The 14,023-nt window shown below is 42.3% G+C and overlaps 1 protein-coding gene and 1 long non-coding RNA gene across 2 annotated transcripts; one reads left to right on the plus strand and one right to left on the minus strand.

The window, feature by feature from the left end:
- Nucleotides 1-3,148: 3,148 nt before the first annotated feature.
- On the minus strand, nucleotides 3,149-13,305 carry LOC116980976 (interferon-induced protein with tetratricopeptide repeats 5-like). The gene is made up of 2 exons (XM_033033545.1): nucleotides 13,187-13,305; nucleotides 3,149-4,742 (listed from the first exon to the last, which is right to left on the minus strand). The coding sequence occupies exons 1-2, from the start codon at nucleotides 13,231-13,233 to the stop codon at nucleotides 3,272-3,274; spliced, it is 1,518 nt and encodes a 505-aa protein (XP_032889436.1). The 5' UTR covers nucleotides 13,234-13,305; the 3' UTR covers nucleotides 3,149-3,271.
- On the plus strand, nucleotides 6,417-9,557 carry LOC116980979. Its single transcript, XR_004414134.1, has 3 exons — nucleotides 6,417-6,587; nucleotides 7,742-7,754; nucleotides 9,522-9,557. It is a non-coding gene; the product is annotated as an uncharacterized LOC116980979 (long non-coding RNA).
- Nucleotides 13,306-14,023: the final 718 nt, after the last annotated feature.

Below are 14,023 nucleotides of genomic sequence, written 5' to 3' on the forward strand. Positions count from 1 at the left end.
AGGGCAGCTGTGGCTACAGAAGTAGCTTACCACCACTGAGTGTGACTGAGGAGTGAATGAATAATGCGATGTAAAGCGCCTTGAGTATTAGAAAGGCGCTATATAAATCCCATCCATTATTATTATTATTATTATTATTAAGGAATCCCCTAATATTTCTGGTATTGTCCGTGGGAATAAGACACATAAGCCATCTCTTTATGCAGATGACCTGTTATTATTCATTTCTAACCCTGAGAAATCTATTCCCACAATGGTAGCTTTACTTAATCAATTTATTCGTTTTTCTGGTTATGAACTAAATCTTAGTAAGAGTGGGCTCTTTCCATTATACAATCTAGTTTCAAATTATGGACAGTTTCCATTTAGATTGACTACCGAATGTTTTACCTATTTAGGCATTAAGATTACTAAGAAACACAAGGATTTATTTAAAGCCAATTTTACGCCTTTAATTGACCACATCAAACAACAGTTCACTAAATGGTCACCAATGTCCTTATCTCTAATAAGCCGAATCAATGCTATTAAAATGTTTACCTTACCTAAATTTTCATATTTATTTCAGACAATAACAATTTTTTTTTTCTAAATCTTTCTTTGATATTATTGACTCCAAAATTTCCTTATATATATGGCAGAATAAAAATTCCAGACTAAGTAAAAAATACTTAAAGAAATCAGTAAAAGATGGTGGTTTGGCACTGCCGAACCTTAGATTCTACTATTACAGTTAATGCTCGCTATTTAATGTTTTGGACAAAAGATTTAGAGTATACCCAATGTCCAGGATGGATATATCTTGAACGTGATTCTATGCAAGGGCTATCATTGGCTTCTATTCTAGGGGCCTCGTTACCTTTTACAATTACGAGATTGAATAAATATACGACTAATCCAATATTAAGACATACACTTTGAATATGGTTTCAATTTCATACGTTTTTTGGATTGAATGATTTTATTTTATCGAGTCCTATCATATCTAATTTTTTCTTCCAACCTTCTAGCACTGATCAAGCCTTTCTGTTATGGAAGAGGGATTAGTAGCTTTTCGTGATTTGTTTTCGGATGGTTGTTTTATGTTTTTTGAACAACTCTCCAATAAATAAAATTTACCTAACTCACATTTTTTTATATATTTACAAATTAGACATTTTTTGAGGGCTACTCTACTCTTTTTTCCGTTACCACAACTAACCGATATCTTGGCAAAATTTTTATATTTAATCCTTATCAGAAGGGCTTAATAATGACTATGTTGATTTTGAAATTTAAAAGAATTCCATTTGATAAAATTAAGAATGACTGGGAAAGAGAACTTCAATTTTCTTTATCTATAGAGAAATGGGAGAGGATTCTTCAATTAGTTAATACTTCCTCAATGTGTGCAAGCCACACTCTGATACAATTCAAGGTGGTTCACAAAGCTCATATGTCAAAAGATAAGTTAACTCGATTTTATCGTCAAATAAATCCTACCTGTGACAGATGTAATTCTGAAGTAGCCTCACTGACCCATATGTTTTGGTCCTGCCCACTTTTGGAAAAATATTAGAAATAACATTTTGATACTATTTCTGTAGTTTTAGGTATTGATTTACAACCTCACCCTATTACTGCAATTTTTGGGCTGTTAGATTCTATCCATCCGTCCCGTTCCGCCCATCGGCTGATTGCTTTTACCACATTAATTGCCAGAAGATCTATTTTATTTAAATGGAAAGATTCCAACCCTCCAACCACACTCCATTGGTACTCTGAAACGATATCATGTTTACATTTAGAAAAAATCAGGAGTGGCATTATTGAACCCTTGGTTAAATTTGATAGGACTTGGGGAAGATTTATTCAACATTTTCATACAACATAAATTGTCCCCTCTCCTACTGTTATAATAATTTATTTTTTACTGGTATACGGTGGAACGGACTTGACGACAAACAAGGCCTTAAATTGTTGAAACTCTTTGCAGCCCAGATTCTGTTTCGCTTTGCTTTTTTTTTCTTCTTTAGTTTTGTTTTTTTGTTTTTTCTCTTTTTTCTTTTTTTTCTTTTTATCTTTTTGTTTTTATACGTATAAGTTCTCTTTTAAACACTTAACTATATTTACATAGAGACTGGGAGGTCTATATTCAATGTGTATATTGACACTGGACTCATATTTAGGTTATACCTGCCTTTAATGTAACCCTGATCCCTATGTATCAATATCACTGTTATGTTTATCATTACTTTTTTGTTCTTTTGTTTTTGCCTTTGAAAACAACTAATAAAAAGATTAAAAAAAGAAAAAAAAGTTCACGCTAAAATAGGCTGAATTCAGCATGGCTTTGTGATGAGGAGGTCTTGCTTGGCAAATTTGCTGGATTTCTTTGAAGAAGTAAATAGCAGGACAGACAAAGGAGATTCAGTAGATGCTGTTTACTTGGATTGTCAGAAAGCCTTTGATAAGGTGCCACACGTTAGGCTGCTTAGGAAGATGAGAGCCCACAGTATCAAAGTGCAGATACTAGCATGGAAAGCAGGTTGGCTGGATGGCAGAAGACAAAGAGTGGCAATAAAGGGGGCCTATTCTGGTTGGCTGCAAGTGACTAGTGGAGTTCTGCAAGGGTCGTTGCTGGGGTCACTACTCTTCATGTTGTATATTAATGATTTAGACAAGGAGGTTGAAGGCTTTGTGGCAAAATGGTGGCGTTGTCTGCAAATTTGAAAATGGGGATCTTATGGAAACATAAAATTCTTAGAGGATTGGACAGGGTAGTTGCAGGAAAAATGCTCCCGATCCTAGGTGTGTCCTGAACCAGTGCTTACAGTTTAAAAATAAGGGGTAGGCCATTTAGGACTGAGATGAGGAAAATCTTTTTCATGCAGAGAGTTGTGAATCTGTGGAATTCCCTGCCACAGAAGGCAGTGGAGGCCAATTCACTTGATGTTTTCAAGAGAGTTAGATTTAGCTCTTCGGGCTAGGGGAATGAAGGGATATGTGGAAAAAGCCAAAACAGGGTACTGATTTTAGACGATCAGCCATGATCATATTGAATGGTGGTGCTGACTTGAAGGGCCAATTGGCCTACTCCTGCACCTATTTTCTATGTTTCTATGAAGCAAAAGTGTCATTATTCATCTAAGAGCCACATAACAATTAACAATTTAAAAATGACACCTTCATGCGTACAGTTCCCAATTGGAGAAGGTGAGAACAGAATATAATTAGTGAAACAAACACCACATTCATTCTTTTCTTGGGTCAGATGAAAGTATTGCATCTTTCAAAGTTCATGATGCTCTTCAAATGAAAGACGTAATTCACAAAGAGCACTGAGATATTCTTCATTACTGGGATCAAATTCCAAAGCCTTTACAAAGGATTCAATAGCTTCAGACTTGTGCCCATCCATCTGATGCAGAAATCCTTTGACACCAAGGGCCTTGCTGTCATGTGCATCCCTGCAAAGCTTCCTCCTTACCCACTTGTCCAAATGTTTATAACACAATTTCCAGTCATGTGTGTTATTTTTAATCTTCAGTCCTTTCTGCAACAAGTTGACAGCATTTAAATCAGACTTTCTCCGGTACATTTCAAAAATGCCAGCCTGTAAATATATTTTCTGCATATTTTGTGGACGAATGCCCTCTAACTTCAGCAGTTTGCTGTAGACCTCTGCTGCTTCGGAATGCTCTCCATTTCTTATACAGATGTCTGCATAATCTAGTTGTGATTTAGTAGCAGTCTTTGGACGGTGTTCAAATGCCTTTCCAAAGTGATGTTTGCAATGATTGAACAACAACATTTTCTGTTGAAATGCGGGATATTGTGGATCAGAGCTCAATGGATTTTTGAACAGTGCAAGTAGTTGCTCTCTGTAGCACATACCTATTTGGTCGTGAAGGACACTGTTCATTGGAGTGATTGCTAATGCTTTTTCCAGCAGCTCAATTGCCTTTTCCACAGCTCGTTCTAGTCTGTAAAATTTTGCAGCATTACGAAGCACTTTTGGAACATCAGGGCTTTTCTGTAAGGCTCGTTCAACTAATTCATTTGCTTCCTTCTTTTGATTGTCCTGTTGCAGTTTTAGGGCCAACATCACCATGGCCAAAGATTCATCTGGATCAAGCTCCAGAACACGTCGCAGATGAGTCACACACTGACTACTTTTGTATTTCTCTTGGGTTCCAGGAATTGATTCCAGACGAAACAGAACTGTTGCATAGCCCATGATCCACTCCGTATTGTCAGGATCTTCCTCCAGAGCTTTCTCAAAACATTCCATAGCCTCCTCATAGTGTTGAGCAGCCGATCTCAACAATGACCATCCCTTCTCCCCATACACTTCAGGTATCATTGCTGTATAGCGAGGACCATCAGTGAGCGGTTCACAGATCATCTCCAGCTTGTCGAGGTAGGACTGGGCCTTGGTCAGTTCTCCCATGTGGTAATGCACCCAGGCATAGTTTCCATAGGTGATGATGCTTCTTCTTTCAAATGCATCTTTATGGTTCTCCCTCAGAATCTTTTCAGCCTCCTTTAAGTTTTGAATAGCTTCCTCACTGTTGCCTTGCAGGCAGTTTACAAAAGCGAGTTGGTTGTAGGACCTGGCCTTATACTTCAAATTCAGTTCTATAGAATCTTGTAATCTGTACATTATATTATCCAGGTCAATGATCTCCTTCTGTGGGCCCCACGTGAAGTGACACTGAAGCTGATCGAGCTTCTCCTTTAACAAATCCCTCACTGTTTTGCTGTAAGGGAAGAAAACATGTGAAAATCAGTCTCAGAACACATCTAACACTTCACAAACAGTCAGCAGATCAGGCATGCTAGATTTGCTTTTCTGATATGCCTCTATCATATCATATTTAGACAACCATCTTCACAATTCACATTAGCACCCATTTTAGTTTCATCGGCAAACTTGCTAATTTGCCTTGTGAGTTCTTACCCAAATCATTGATATAGATGACAACTAGCAAAGGGCCCAGCACCAGACCCTGATACACACCACTAGTCACAGGCCTCCAGTCTGGAAAGCAACCTTCCACCATCATCCGCTGCTTCCTTCCATGAAGCCAATTATCTATCCATTCAGCTATCTCTCCTTGGATTGGAGGTACACATCCGCCTATCCCCACCACTTTCTCCTTTATGCAGAACCGGCTCCCTCCAAAATTCCATGGTTCATTCATCCCTTCCAACCCAAATCATGGCCCCCGCCAGGTACTTTCTCTTGCTTCTGCAGAAGATGTACCTCCTGTCCCTACATCTGTTCCATTACAGGGAGACTAGCAACCCTTCCAGGAGAGACAGGAGTTCCCATGCACCTACTACATTCAGTGCTTCCGATGTGGCCTCCTTTACGGTAGCAAGACTAAGTGTAGACTAGACGACTGTTTCGCTGAACATTTACAACAAGTATGTGCCACCACCCATCTGCCAATGAACCCCTCATCTGCTATCATCATCCTGGCATGGTGCTGCCCACATCACTCTTCTAGCTTTCCCCTCTACTACATTGTGAAGAAGGATCCCGCACTGAAACATGGCCTTTCAATTTCTCCAGAGATACTGCCTGATCCACTGTGTTACTCCAGCATGTTGTGTTTTTTGCTCAGGACCCAGCACCTGCAGTTCCTTATGCCTACTCTTCTTATAGCTAACACCCTCTAATCCATGTAGTATTCTGGTAAATCTCCTCCATTCTCCAAAGTCTCCACAACCATTCTGTAATGCTCCAATTGTCTCTGCAAAGTCTAATAAAGCAGCACAATGACTTCCTGACTATTATACTCAATGCCCCAACCCTTGAATGCAAATGTACCATAAGCCTTTGTCACCACGTTATCTACTTGTGATGCCACTTTCAGGGATCTACAGGTTTGGACCCAAAGATGTTGAAGGTCTGTTAAATACGGTTAAGGATCTGTCCATTAACTGAATACATTCCCCTTATATTCGACCCAAACTGCAGCACCTCACACCTAGAGTCAGAGTCATATACATGGAAACAAGGCAGCTCAACTGTGGCTGACGAGGGAAGTCAAGGTTAGTGTTAAAGCCAAGGAAGAGGCATTTACATTGGGCAGAAGAAGCAGCAAACCAGAGCACTGGGAGAAATTTAGAACTCAACAAAGGAGCACAAAGGGGTTAATTATGAGGGGGAAAAGGAGCATGAAAGAAAGCTTGTGGGATAAAACGGATAGTAAAGGTTTCCCAGGGCCAGATGGTCTGCATCCCAGAGTATTCTAGGAGGTGGCCCTAGATATCGTGGATGCATTGGTGATCATTTTTCAATGTTCTCTCGACTCTGGATCAGTTTCTGTGGACAGGAGGGTAGCCAATTCCACTTTTTAAGAAAGGAGGGAGAGAGAAAACAGGGAATTATAGACCAGTTAACCTTACATCGGTAATAGGGAAGATGCTGGAGTCGATTATTAAAGATGTTATAGCAGTGCATTTGGAAAGCAGTGATGGGATTGGTCAATGTCAACATGGATTTCAGAAGGGGAAATCATGCTTGACTAATCTTTTGGCATTTGTTGATGATGTAACAAGTACCATGGATAAGGAAGAGCCAGCTGATGTGGTGTGTCTGGACTTTCAAAAAGTTTCTATAAGTATGTAAAAAGGAAAAGATTAGTGAAGATAAATGTAGGTCCCTCACAGTCAGGGACATGTGAAGTTATAATGGGAAACAAGGAAATGGCAGAACAGTTAAACAAGTACTTTGGTTCTGTCTTCACAAAGGAAGACACAAACAATCTCCCGGAAATACTAGGGGACCGAGGATCTAGTGGGAGGAACTGAAGGGAATCCACATTAATCAGAAAATTATGTTAGGTAAACTGTTGGGACTGAAGGCAGATGAATCCCCAGGGCCAGATGGTCTGCATCCCAGAGTACTCTAGGAGGTGGCCCTAGTTATCGTGGATACATTGGTGATCATTTTTCAATGTTCTCTCAACTCTGGATCAGTTTCTGTGGACTGAAGGGTAGCCAATGTAATTCCAATTTTTAAGAAAGGAGGGAGAGAGAAAACATAGAATCATAGAAAATCGATGCAGGAGTAGGTCATTCGGCCCTTCGAGCCTGCACCGCCATTCAATATGATCATGGCTGATCATCCAACTCAGTATCCTGTACCTGCCTTCTCTCCATACCCCCTGATATCTTTAGCCACAAGGGCCACATCTAACTCCCTCTTAAATATAGCCAATGAACTGGCCTCAACTACCTTCTGTGGCAGAGAATTCCAGAGATTCACCACTCTCTGTGTGAAAAATGTTTTTCTCATCTCGGTCCTAAAAGATTTCCCCCTTATCCTTAAACTGTGACCCCTTGTTCTGGACTTCCCCAACATAGGGAACATTCGTCCTGCATCTAGCCTGTCCAACCCCTTAAGAATTTAGTAAGTTTAATGTTTAAAAACGGGGAATTATAGACCAGTTAACCTTACATCGGTAGTGGGGAAGTTGCTGGAGTTGATTATTAAAGATGTTATAGCAGTGTATTTGGCAAGCAGTGACGGGATCGGTCAATGTCAGCATGGATTTCAGAAGGGAAATCATGCTTGACTAATCTTTTGGAATTTTTTGATGATGTACCAAGTAGAATGGATAAGGAAGAGCCAGTGGATGTGGTGTGGCTGGACTTTCAAAAAGCCTTTGACAAGATCCCACACAAGAGATTAGTGTGCAAAATTAGACCATAAGATATTGGGGATAGTGCATTGACATGGATAGAGAACTGGTTGGCAAGTAGGAGGAGGTGCAACGAGACCTGGGTGTGCTTGTACATCAGTCACTGAAAGTAAGCATGCAGGGTACAGCGGGCAGTGAAGAAAGCCAATACATTCTTCATTGCGAGAGGATTTGAGTTTGGGAGCAAGGAAGTCCTACTGCAGTTGGATAGGTCTCTGGTGAGACCGCCACCTGGAATATTGTGTGCGATTATAGTCTCCTAATTTGAGGATGGACATTATTGCTATTGAGAGAGTGCAGCATAGGTTCACCAGGTTAATTCCCGGAAAGGCGGGACTGATGTATGATGAAAGAATGTGTCGACTGGGCTTGTATTCGCTGGAATTTAGAAGAATGAGAGGGTATAATATAAAAACATATAAAATTCTTAGAGGACCGTGTACCTGCAGGAAAAATGTTCCTGGTGTTGGGGGAGTCCAGAACCAGGGGTTACACACAGTTTAAGAATAAAGGGTAAGATTGAGATGAAGAAAAACATTTCACCCAGAGAGTAGTGAATCTGTGGAATTCTCTGCCACAGAAGGCAGTGGAGGCCAATTCACTGGATGTTTTCAAGAGAGATTTAGATTTAGCACTTCGGGCTAGGGGAATGAAGGATTATGGGGAAAGTTTAGAATGGGGTACAGATTTTGGACGATCAGCCATGATCATATTGAATGGTGGTGCTGACTCAAAGGGCCGAGTGGCCTACTCCTGCACTTATTTTCTATGTTTCTCTGTTTAAGCCCTTTGTCCCAACAGGCCCTTTGGATCACGCCTCATCCTCCTGTATTCTAACAAATAATGTACTTGCATGCCCAACCTCTCCCTATAGCTCAGGCATTCTAGTCTGTCAGCATGCTCATAAACCTCTCTGCACCCTTTCCAGCTTTACAACATCTTTCCTATGATAGACACAAATGCTCTAGTAACCAAGCGAGTCAGGCAGCATCTCTGGTGACAATGGATATGTGATGTTTAAGGGGAATTAAAATGGTTAGCAACCGAGAGATCCAGTAGGCCTTGGCATAAAAGTTCAGCAAAATGGTCAACTTAGATAGACAAGGACTGATTAGGGATGGTCCACATGGTTTTGTAGGTGGGAGGTCGTCTCTCACAAATCTGATTGAGTTTTTTGAAGATGTGACCATAAAGGTCACAGAGTGATAAAGTAATATAGTGTGGAAACAGGCCATTCTGCCCACCTCGCCCATATCAGCCAACAATGTCCCATCAACCCTAGTACCATTTAACTGCGCTTGGTCCATAAACCTCCAAACCTATCCTATCCATGTATCTGTCCAACTTCAACAAGCTTGTACACAAGGAGGTGGTTCAAGACATCGTGGACGCATTGGTGATCATTTTCCAATGTTCTATAGATTCTGGATAAGTTCCGGTGTATTGGAGGGTAGCTAATGTTATCCCACTTTTTAACAAACGAGGTAGAGAAAAGCAGGGATTTATAGACCAGTTAGCCTGACATCAGTGGTGGGGAAGGTGCTGGTGTCAATTATCAACAATATAATAGCGGCGCATTTGGATAGCAGTAGGGTCGGTCCAAGTCAGCATGGATTTATGAAGGAGAAATCATGCTTGACTAATCTTCTGGAATTTTTTGAGGATGTAACAAATAAAATGGACAAGGGAGAGCCAGTGGATGTAGTGTACCTGGACTTTCAGAAAGCATTTGATAAGGTTCCACATAAGGAGATTAGTAGGCAAAACTAAACCACATGATATTGGGGGTAGAGTGCTGACATGGATAGAAAATTGGTTTGAAAGACAGGAATCAAAGAGTGGAGATGAACGGGTGTCTTTCAGAATGGCAGGTAGTGACTAGTGGGGTACTGCAAGGCTCGGTGCTGGGACATCAATGATTTAGTTGAAGGGATTCAAAGTAACATTAGCAAATTTGCAAATGACACAAAGCTGTGTGGCAGTGTGAACTGTGAGGAAGATGCTATTACAGGGTGATTGGACAGGTGGGTGAGTGGGCAGATGCAGTATAATGTGGATAAATGTGAGGTTATCCACTTTGGTAGCAAAAACAGGAAGGCAGATTATTATCTAAATGGTGTCAAGTTGGGAAAAGGGGAAGTACACCGGGATCTGGGGGTCCTTGGTGGTCAGTCAATGAAAGTAAGAATGCAGGTACAGCAGGCAGTGAAGAAAGCGAATGGCATATTGGCCTTTATAACAAGAGGAGTTGAGTATTGGAGCAAAGTGGTCCATCTGCAGTTATATAGGACCTGAGTGAGACCACACCTGGAGTATTGTGTGCAGTTTTGGACCCCTAATTTGAGCAAGGACATTCTTGCTATTGAGGGAGAGCAGCATAGGTTTACAAGGTTAATTCCCGGGATGGCGGGACTGTCATATGCTGAGAGAATGGAGTGGCTGGGCTTGTATACTCTGGAATTTAGAAGGATGAAAAGGGATCGTGTTGAAACATTTAAGATTATTAAGGGTTTGGACAAGCTAGAGGCAGGAAACATGTTCCCAATGTTGGAGGAGTCCAGAACCAGGGGACAGTTTTAGAATAAAGGTAAGGCATTTCGAACAGAGATGATGAAACACTTTTTCACGCATAGAGTTGTGAGTTTGTGGAATTCTCTGCCTCAGAAGGCAGTGGAGGCTGATTCACTGGATGCATTCAAAAGAGAATTAGATTGAGCTTTTAGGGCTAGCGCAATCAAGGGATATGGGGTGAAGGCAGCAATGGGGGTACAGATTGTGGATGATCAGCTATGATCACATTGAATGGCTGTGCTGGCTCAAAGGGCCGAATGGCCCACCTTTTGTCTATGTATCTAAGCTTCTGCGTGGTAGGCTGCTCGGGAGGGATTAGATACCATGGGATTCAAGGAGAGATAGCTGAATGAATAGAAAATTGGCTTCATGGAAGAAAGCAGAGCATGTTGGTGGAGGTTGCATTTCAGACTGAAAGCCTGTGACTAGTGGTGTGTGTCAGGATTCGGTGCTTGCTCTGATTTATCCAGGTCTTTCCTTGTTTGGTGCTGGATCTATTGCTGTTTGTCATCTATATCAATGATTTAGATGAGAATGTACAAGGCATGGTCCCACTCAGCCGGGTGCAGTGGGTGCAAACCAGGCTCCTGCAGCTTCTACTCTGTGAAGGTTGGACCTTCCAGTGGCTGACAAATAGGTTATTCAACCGTGGACAGTCTTGTCCAATGAGGAGTGGATCCAGGAGTCTTTAACCACCCCTACAGTGAGTGACCAGCTGTGGTGCTTCATGGCAACAGATACACAGGCAGCTGGAACTTGGAGTACATCACCATGCCACATGTCAGTGGTAGTCACAGATAACGTTTGGCCTGTGTGTAACTGTTCTAGCCGGACCAGAGTAATGTAACTGTCCGAGTCTAATAAAGCTAATGTATTTTGGCCATTAGAGGGTGTACACTCAGGGTGGCTATCCTTTCATCTGACCCCCCCTTGGATGGTGCAACCTGCCAGCCACAGTTTGGACTGGCTCAAGGGGTGTCCTGGGTCTCCAAACATAGGCTCATCCTCGAGTTCTAGTCATTAGGGGGCACTCCTGCCTGCTGGCTGAGCCAGTCAGCACTCACTCCCTCCAGTGTAGAGCAGGGCTTTTGCTCATGCAGGGACCCCAAGCTAGGGCTCGGCGAGCTTGGGCTCATTCAACACAGACAATAATCTCCCCATAAGGTTGACCTTAGATAATGATCCATTACCACACAATCCACAGATCAGTCCCTGCAGTGTGTGAGGAGCCAGTGCACTCTTGCTCATATTCTCCAGTAATGTGGTGTCAGTCATGACACTGGATCAAGAATGAACGCACACACACACACATGAACAAACTCATCCAATGGGCTTTATTTCAGGAGACAAAGCAAGATGATATCTTGAACCAATCCTGTGACTTAATCCCCTCTGAGCTGCGTGATTTATAAGGGAAAGATTGTTAGGACTGGGTTAATTGGACCAATGACCCTTAATTGGGCATGGATGTGGCTCTTCTCAGACTGAAGAAGGGTCTTGACCCAAAACATCACCTATTCCTTTGCTCCCTGTCTACCTGCCATAAGATTGAAGACTGTTTTGAATTGTAATAGGTCTGATTGTACTTAATTGGGCAAAGTAAATTACAATGTCATTAGGCAGGAGCTAGTGACGGTAGTTGTTATTGGGTAAATCCACAGCTGACATGTTGGAGGCAGCTGATCAAAGTGCAGGGTCAGCATGTTCCAGTAAGGAGGAGGGATAAGGACGGCAAGGTAATGGAACCATGGATGACCAAGGAGATTGTAACTTGGTCAGGAAGAAAAAGGAAGCGTACGTCAGGTTTAAGCAGGTGGCATCAGACCTTCAGTAAGTGTCTACTTTTAAGTTTCGGGAAACCCGAAAATAAAACTTAAATTTTTGCAACTTTGAATGTTGTTTCACATAGATGAACATCTCTACTGTGGGAAAAATATGTTTGCCGCAATCTTTTAGAGAATGTAACTTATTTTTTCCTCTTTTACCAGGTTGTCCATTGCATTCAGTCCTATCTGTCATATTTTTATGATGAACTGCAAAATATAACTGATTTAAGAATATAAAATCAATTTTTTGTCGCAGTCTTTCAAATTATAGAGTATCTTCCTCAAATAAAACACCAAAAAAAAACTTTTTCAGTCTAACGCATTGATTTTAAACCTTCGTAACAGTTTACTGCCGAAAAAAGTGATTTTCAGAGAGAATGGTAACCTTCACATAACTTTTCATCAACTTCCTCTAAAAGAATATTAACTTCAGATGGTAGACAAAAATGCTGGAGAAACTAAGCGGGTGAGGCAGCATCTATGGAGCGAAGGAAATAGCCAACTTTTCGGGCCGAAACCCTTCAGATGAATAGGCAGAGGCATACTGTTCATTTATCAATGACAATTGATATAATGGTCATTATTGTATTGTTTTACACATATGAGCATAAAAAACTCGTGTGACGGATATGACTCAGCATGGTGGAGATGATCAAGTTTGGGAGGGTCATGTGATGGAGATGACTTAAACTATCTTTAGGGCTAGGGCTGGGGCTGGGGCTGGGGATAGGACTGGGGTTGGGTTGCGGTTGGGGCTGGGGTTGGGGCTAGGGCTGGGGATAGGGCTGGGATTGGGGCTGGGCTGAGGCTGGGGCTGGGGCTGGGGTTAGGGCTGAGGCTGGGGTTAGGGCTGGGCTGGGGCTGGGGTTGGGGTTAGGGCTGAGGTTGGGGTTGGGGCTGGGGCTGGGGTTAGTTTGGTGTTAGGGTTGGGGCTGGGGTTAGTTTGGTGTTAGGGTTGGGGTGGGGCTGGGGTTAGTTTGGTGTTAGGGCTGGGTTGGGGCTGGGGTTGGGGTTAGGGCTGGGGTTGGGGTTGGGGATGGGGTTGGGGCTGGGATTGGGGCTTGTGCTGGTGATGGGGCTGGGGCTACTTACCACCGATCTCCAGCTCCAGCTCCTTCTCCAGCCGGACACAAAGCCATTGCATCTCCCCGTGACCCGATGTCCCTCTCTACGCCCGGCCCTGTTCAGCCCTTGTTCCCCGGTGGGGGGGGAAACAATGGCTGAAGAAGGCCAGGCGTGGAGAGCAACATCGGGTCACGGGAAGATGCGATGGCTGCAATGGCTTTGTGTCCGGCTGGAGCTGGATGGAGATCGTGGGTTACGTTGCGGAGATTAACATGATGGGAATGGTGGCCCAAGCCTTTAGTCCAAGATGGCCTCGCCGAAAGGCCATGCCTGGCCATATCGTTTCCCGAATGGCATATGGCACTATTTGTTCTCCAGAACAAATCAAAAAAGACCATTCATTTAATTTTCTAAGAGTTGAGCACCGTTCGGAGATGACGCCGAATAAAGGTATGTACCTGCTATGCAGCAGAAAACTGAGTTTTCACACGCTTCTCATCCCGCGAATCAGGAGAAATTCACAAGGTAGTGGACTTTTGAATTTGCGGTCTTTGTGGTCGGAAGTTCATGTCTATTCTATTTATAGCCATGCGGGACGGCTCAACAAATGTGCGTGATGGTAAATGTCTCCAATCATCGGGACAAGAATTTTTTGAAAAAACGTTAAGATTTATAATTTTATCAAAAATAGAAGAATTTATTTAAGGGTGATAAATATTTGAATTATTAATACCTACCGTTTAAAAGTATTTTTATTTTAGATAGATCCCCCATTAAATAAATATGCCGAAAAAATGCTGGAGAAACTCAGCGGGTGTGGCAGCATCTACGGAGCGAAGGAAATAGGCAACGTTTCAGGCCGAA

The sequence above is a fragment of the Amblyraja radiata genome, chromosome 15 (assembly GCF_010909765.2).
Source record: "Amblyraja radiata isolate CabotCenter1 chromosome 15, sAmbRad1.1.pri, whole genome shotgun sequence".
Lineage (NCBI taxonomy): Eukaryota > Metazoa > Chordata > Chondrichthyes > Rajiformes > Rajidae > Amblyraja > Amblyraja radiata.

Excerpts from the sequence above, each read along its gene's own strand:
- LOC116980976 (XM_033033545.1), bottom strand. The coding sequence starts at position 13,233 with ATGGCTTTGTGTCCGGCTGGAGAAGGAGCTGGAGCTGGAGATCGGTG. Across the intron at positions 4,743-13,186 it reads GCTGGAGCTGGAGATCGGTG|CAAAACAGTGAGGGATTTGT; the intron begins GTAAGTAGCCCC and ends CTTCCCTTACAG.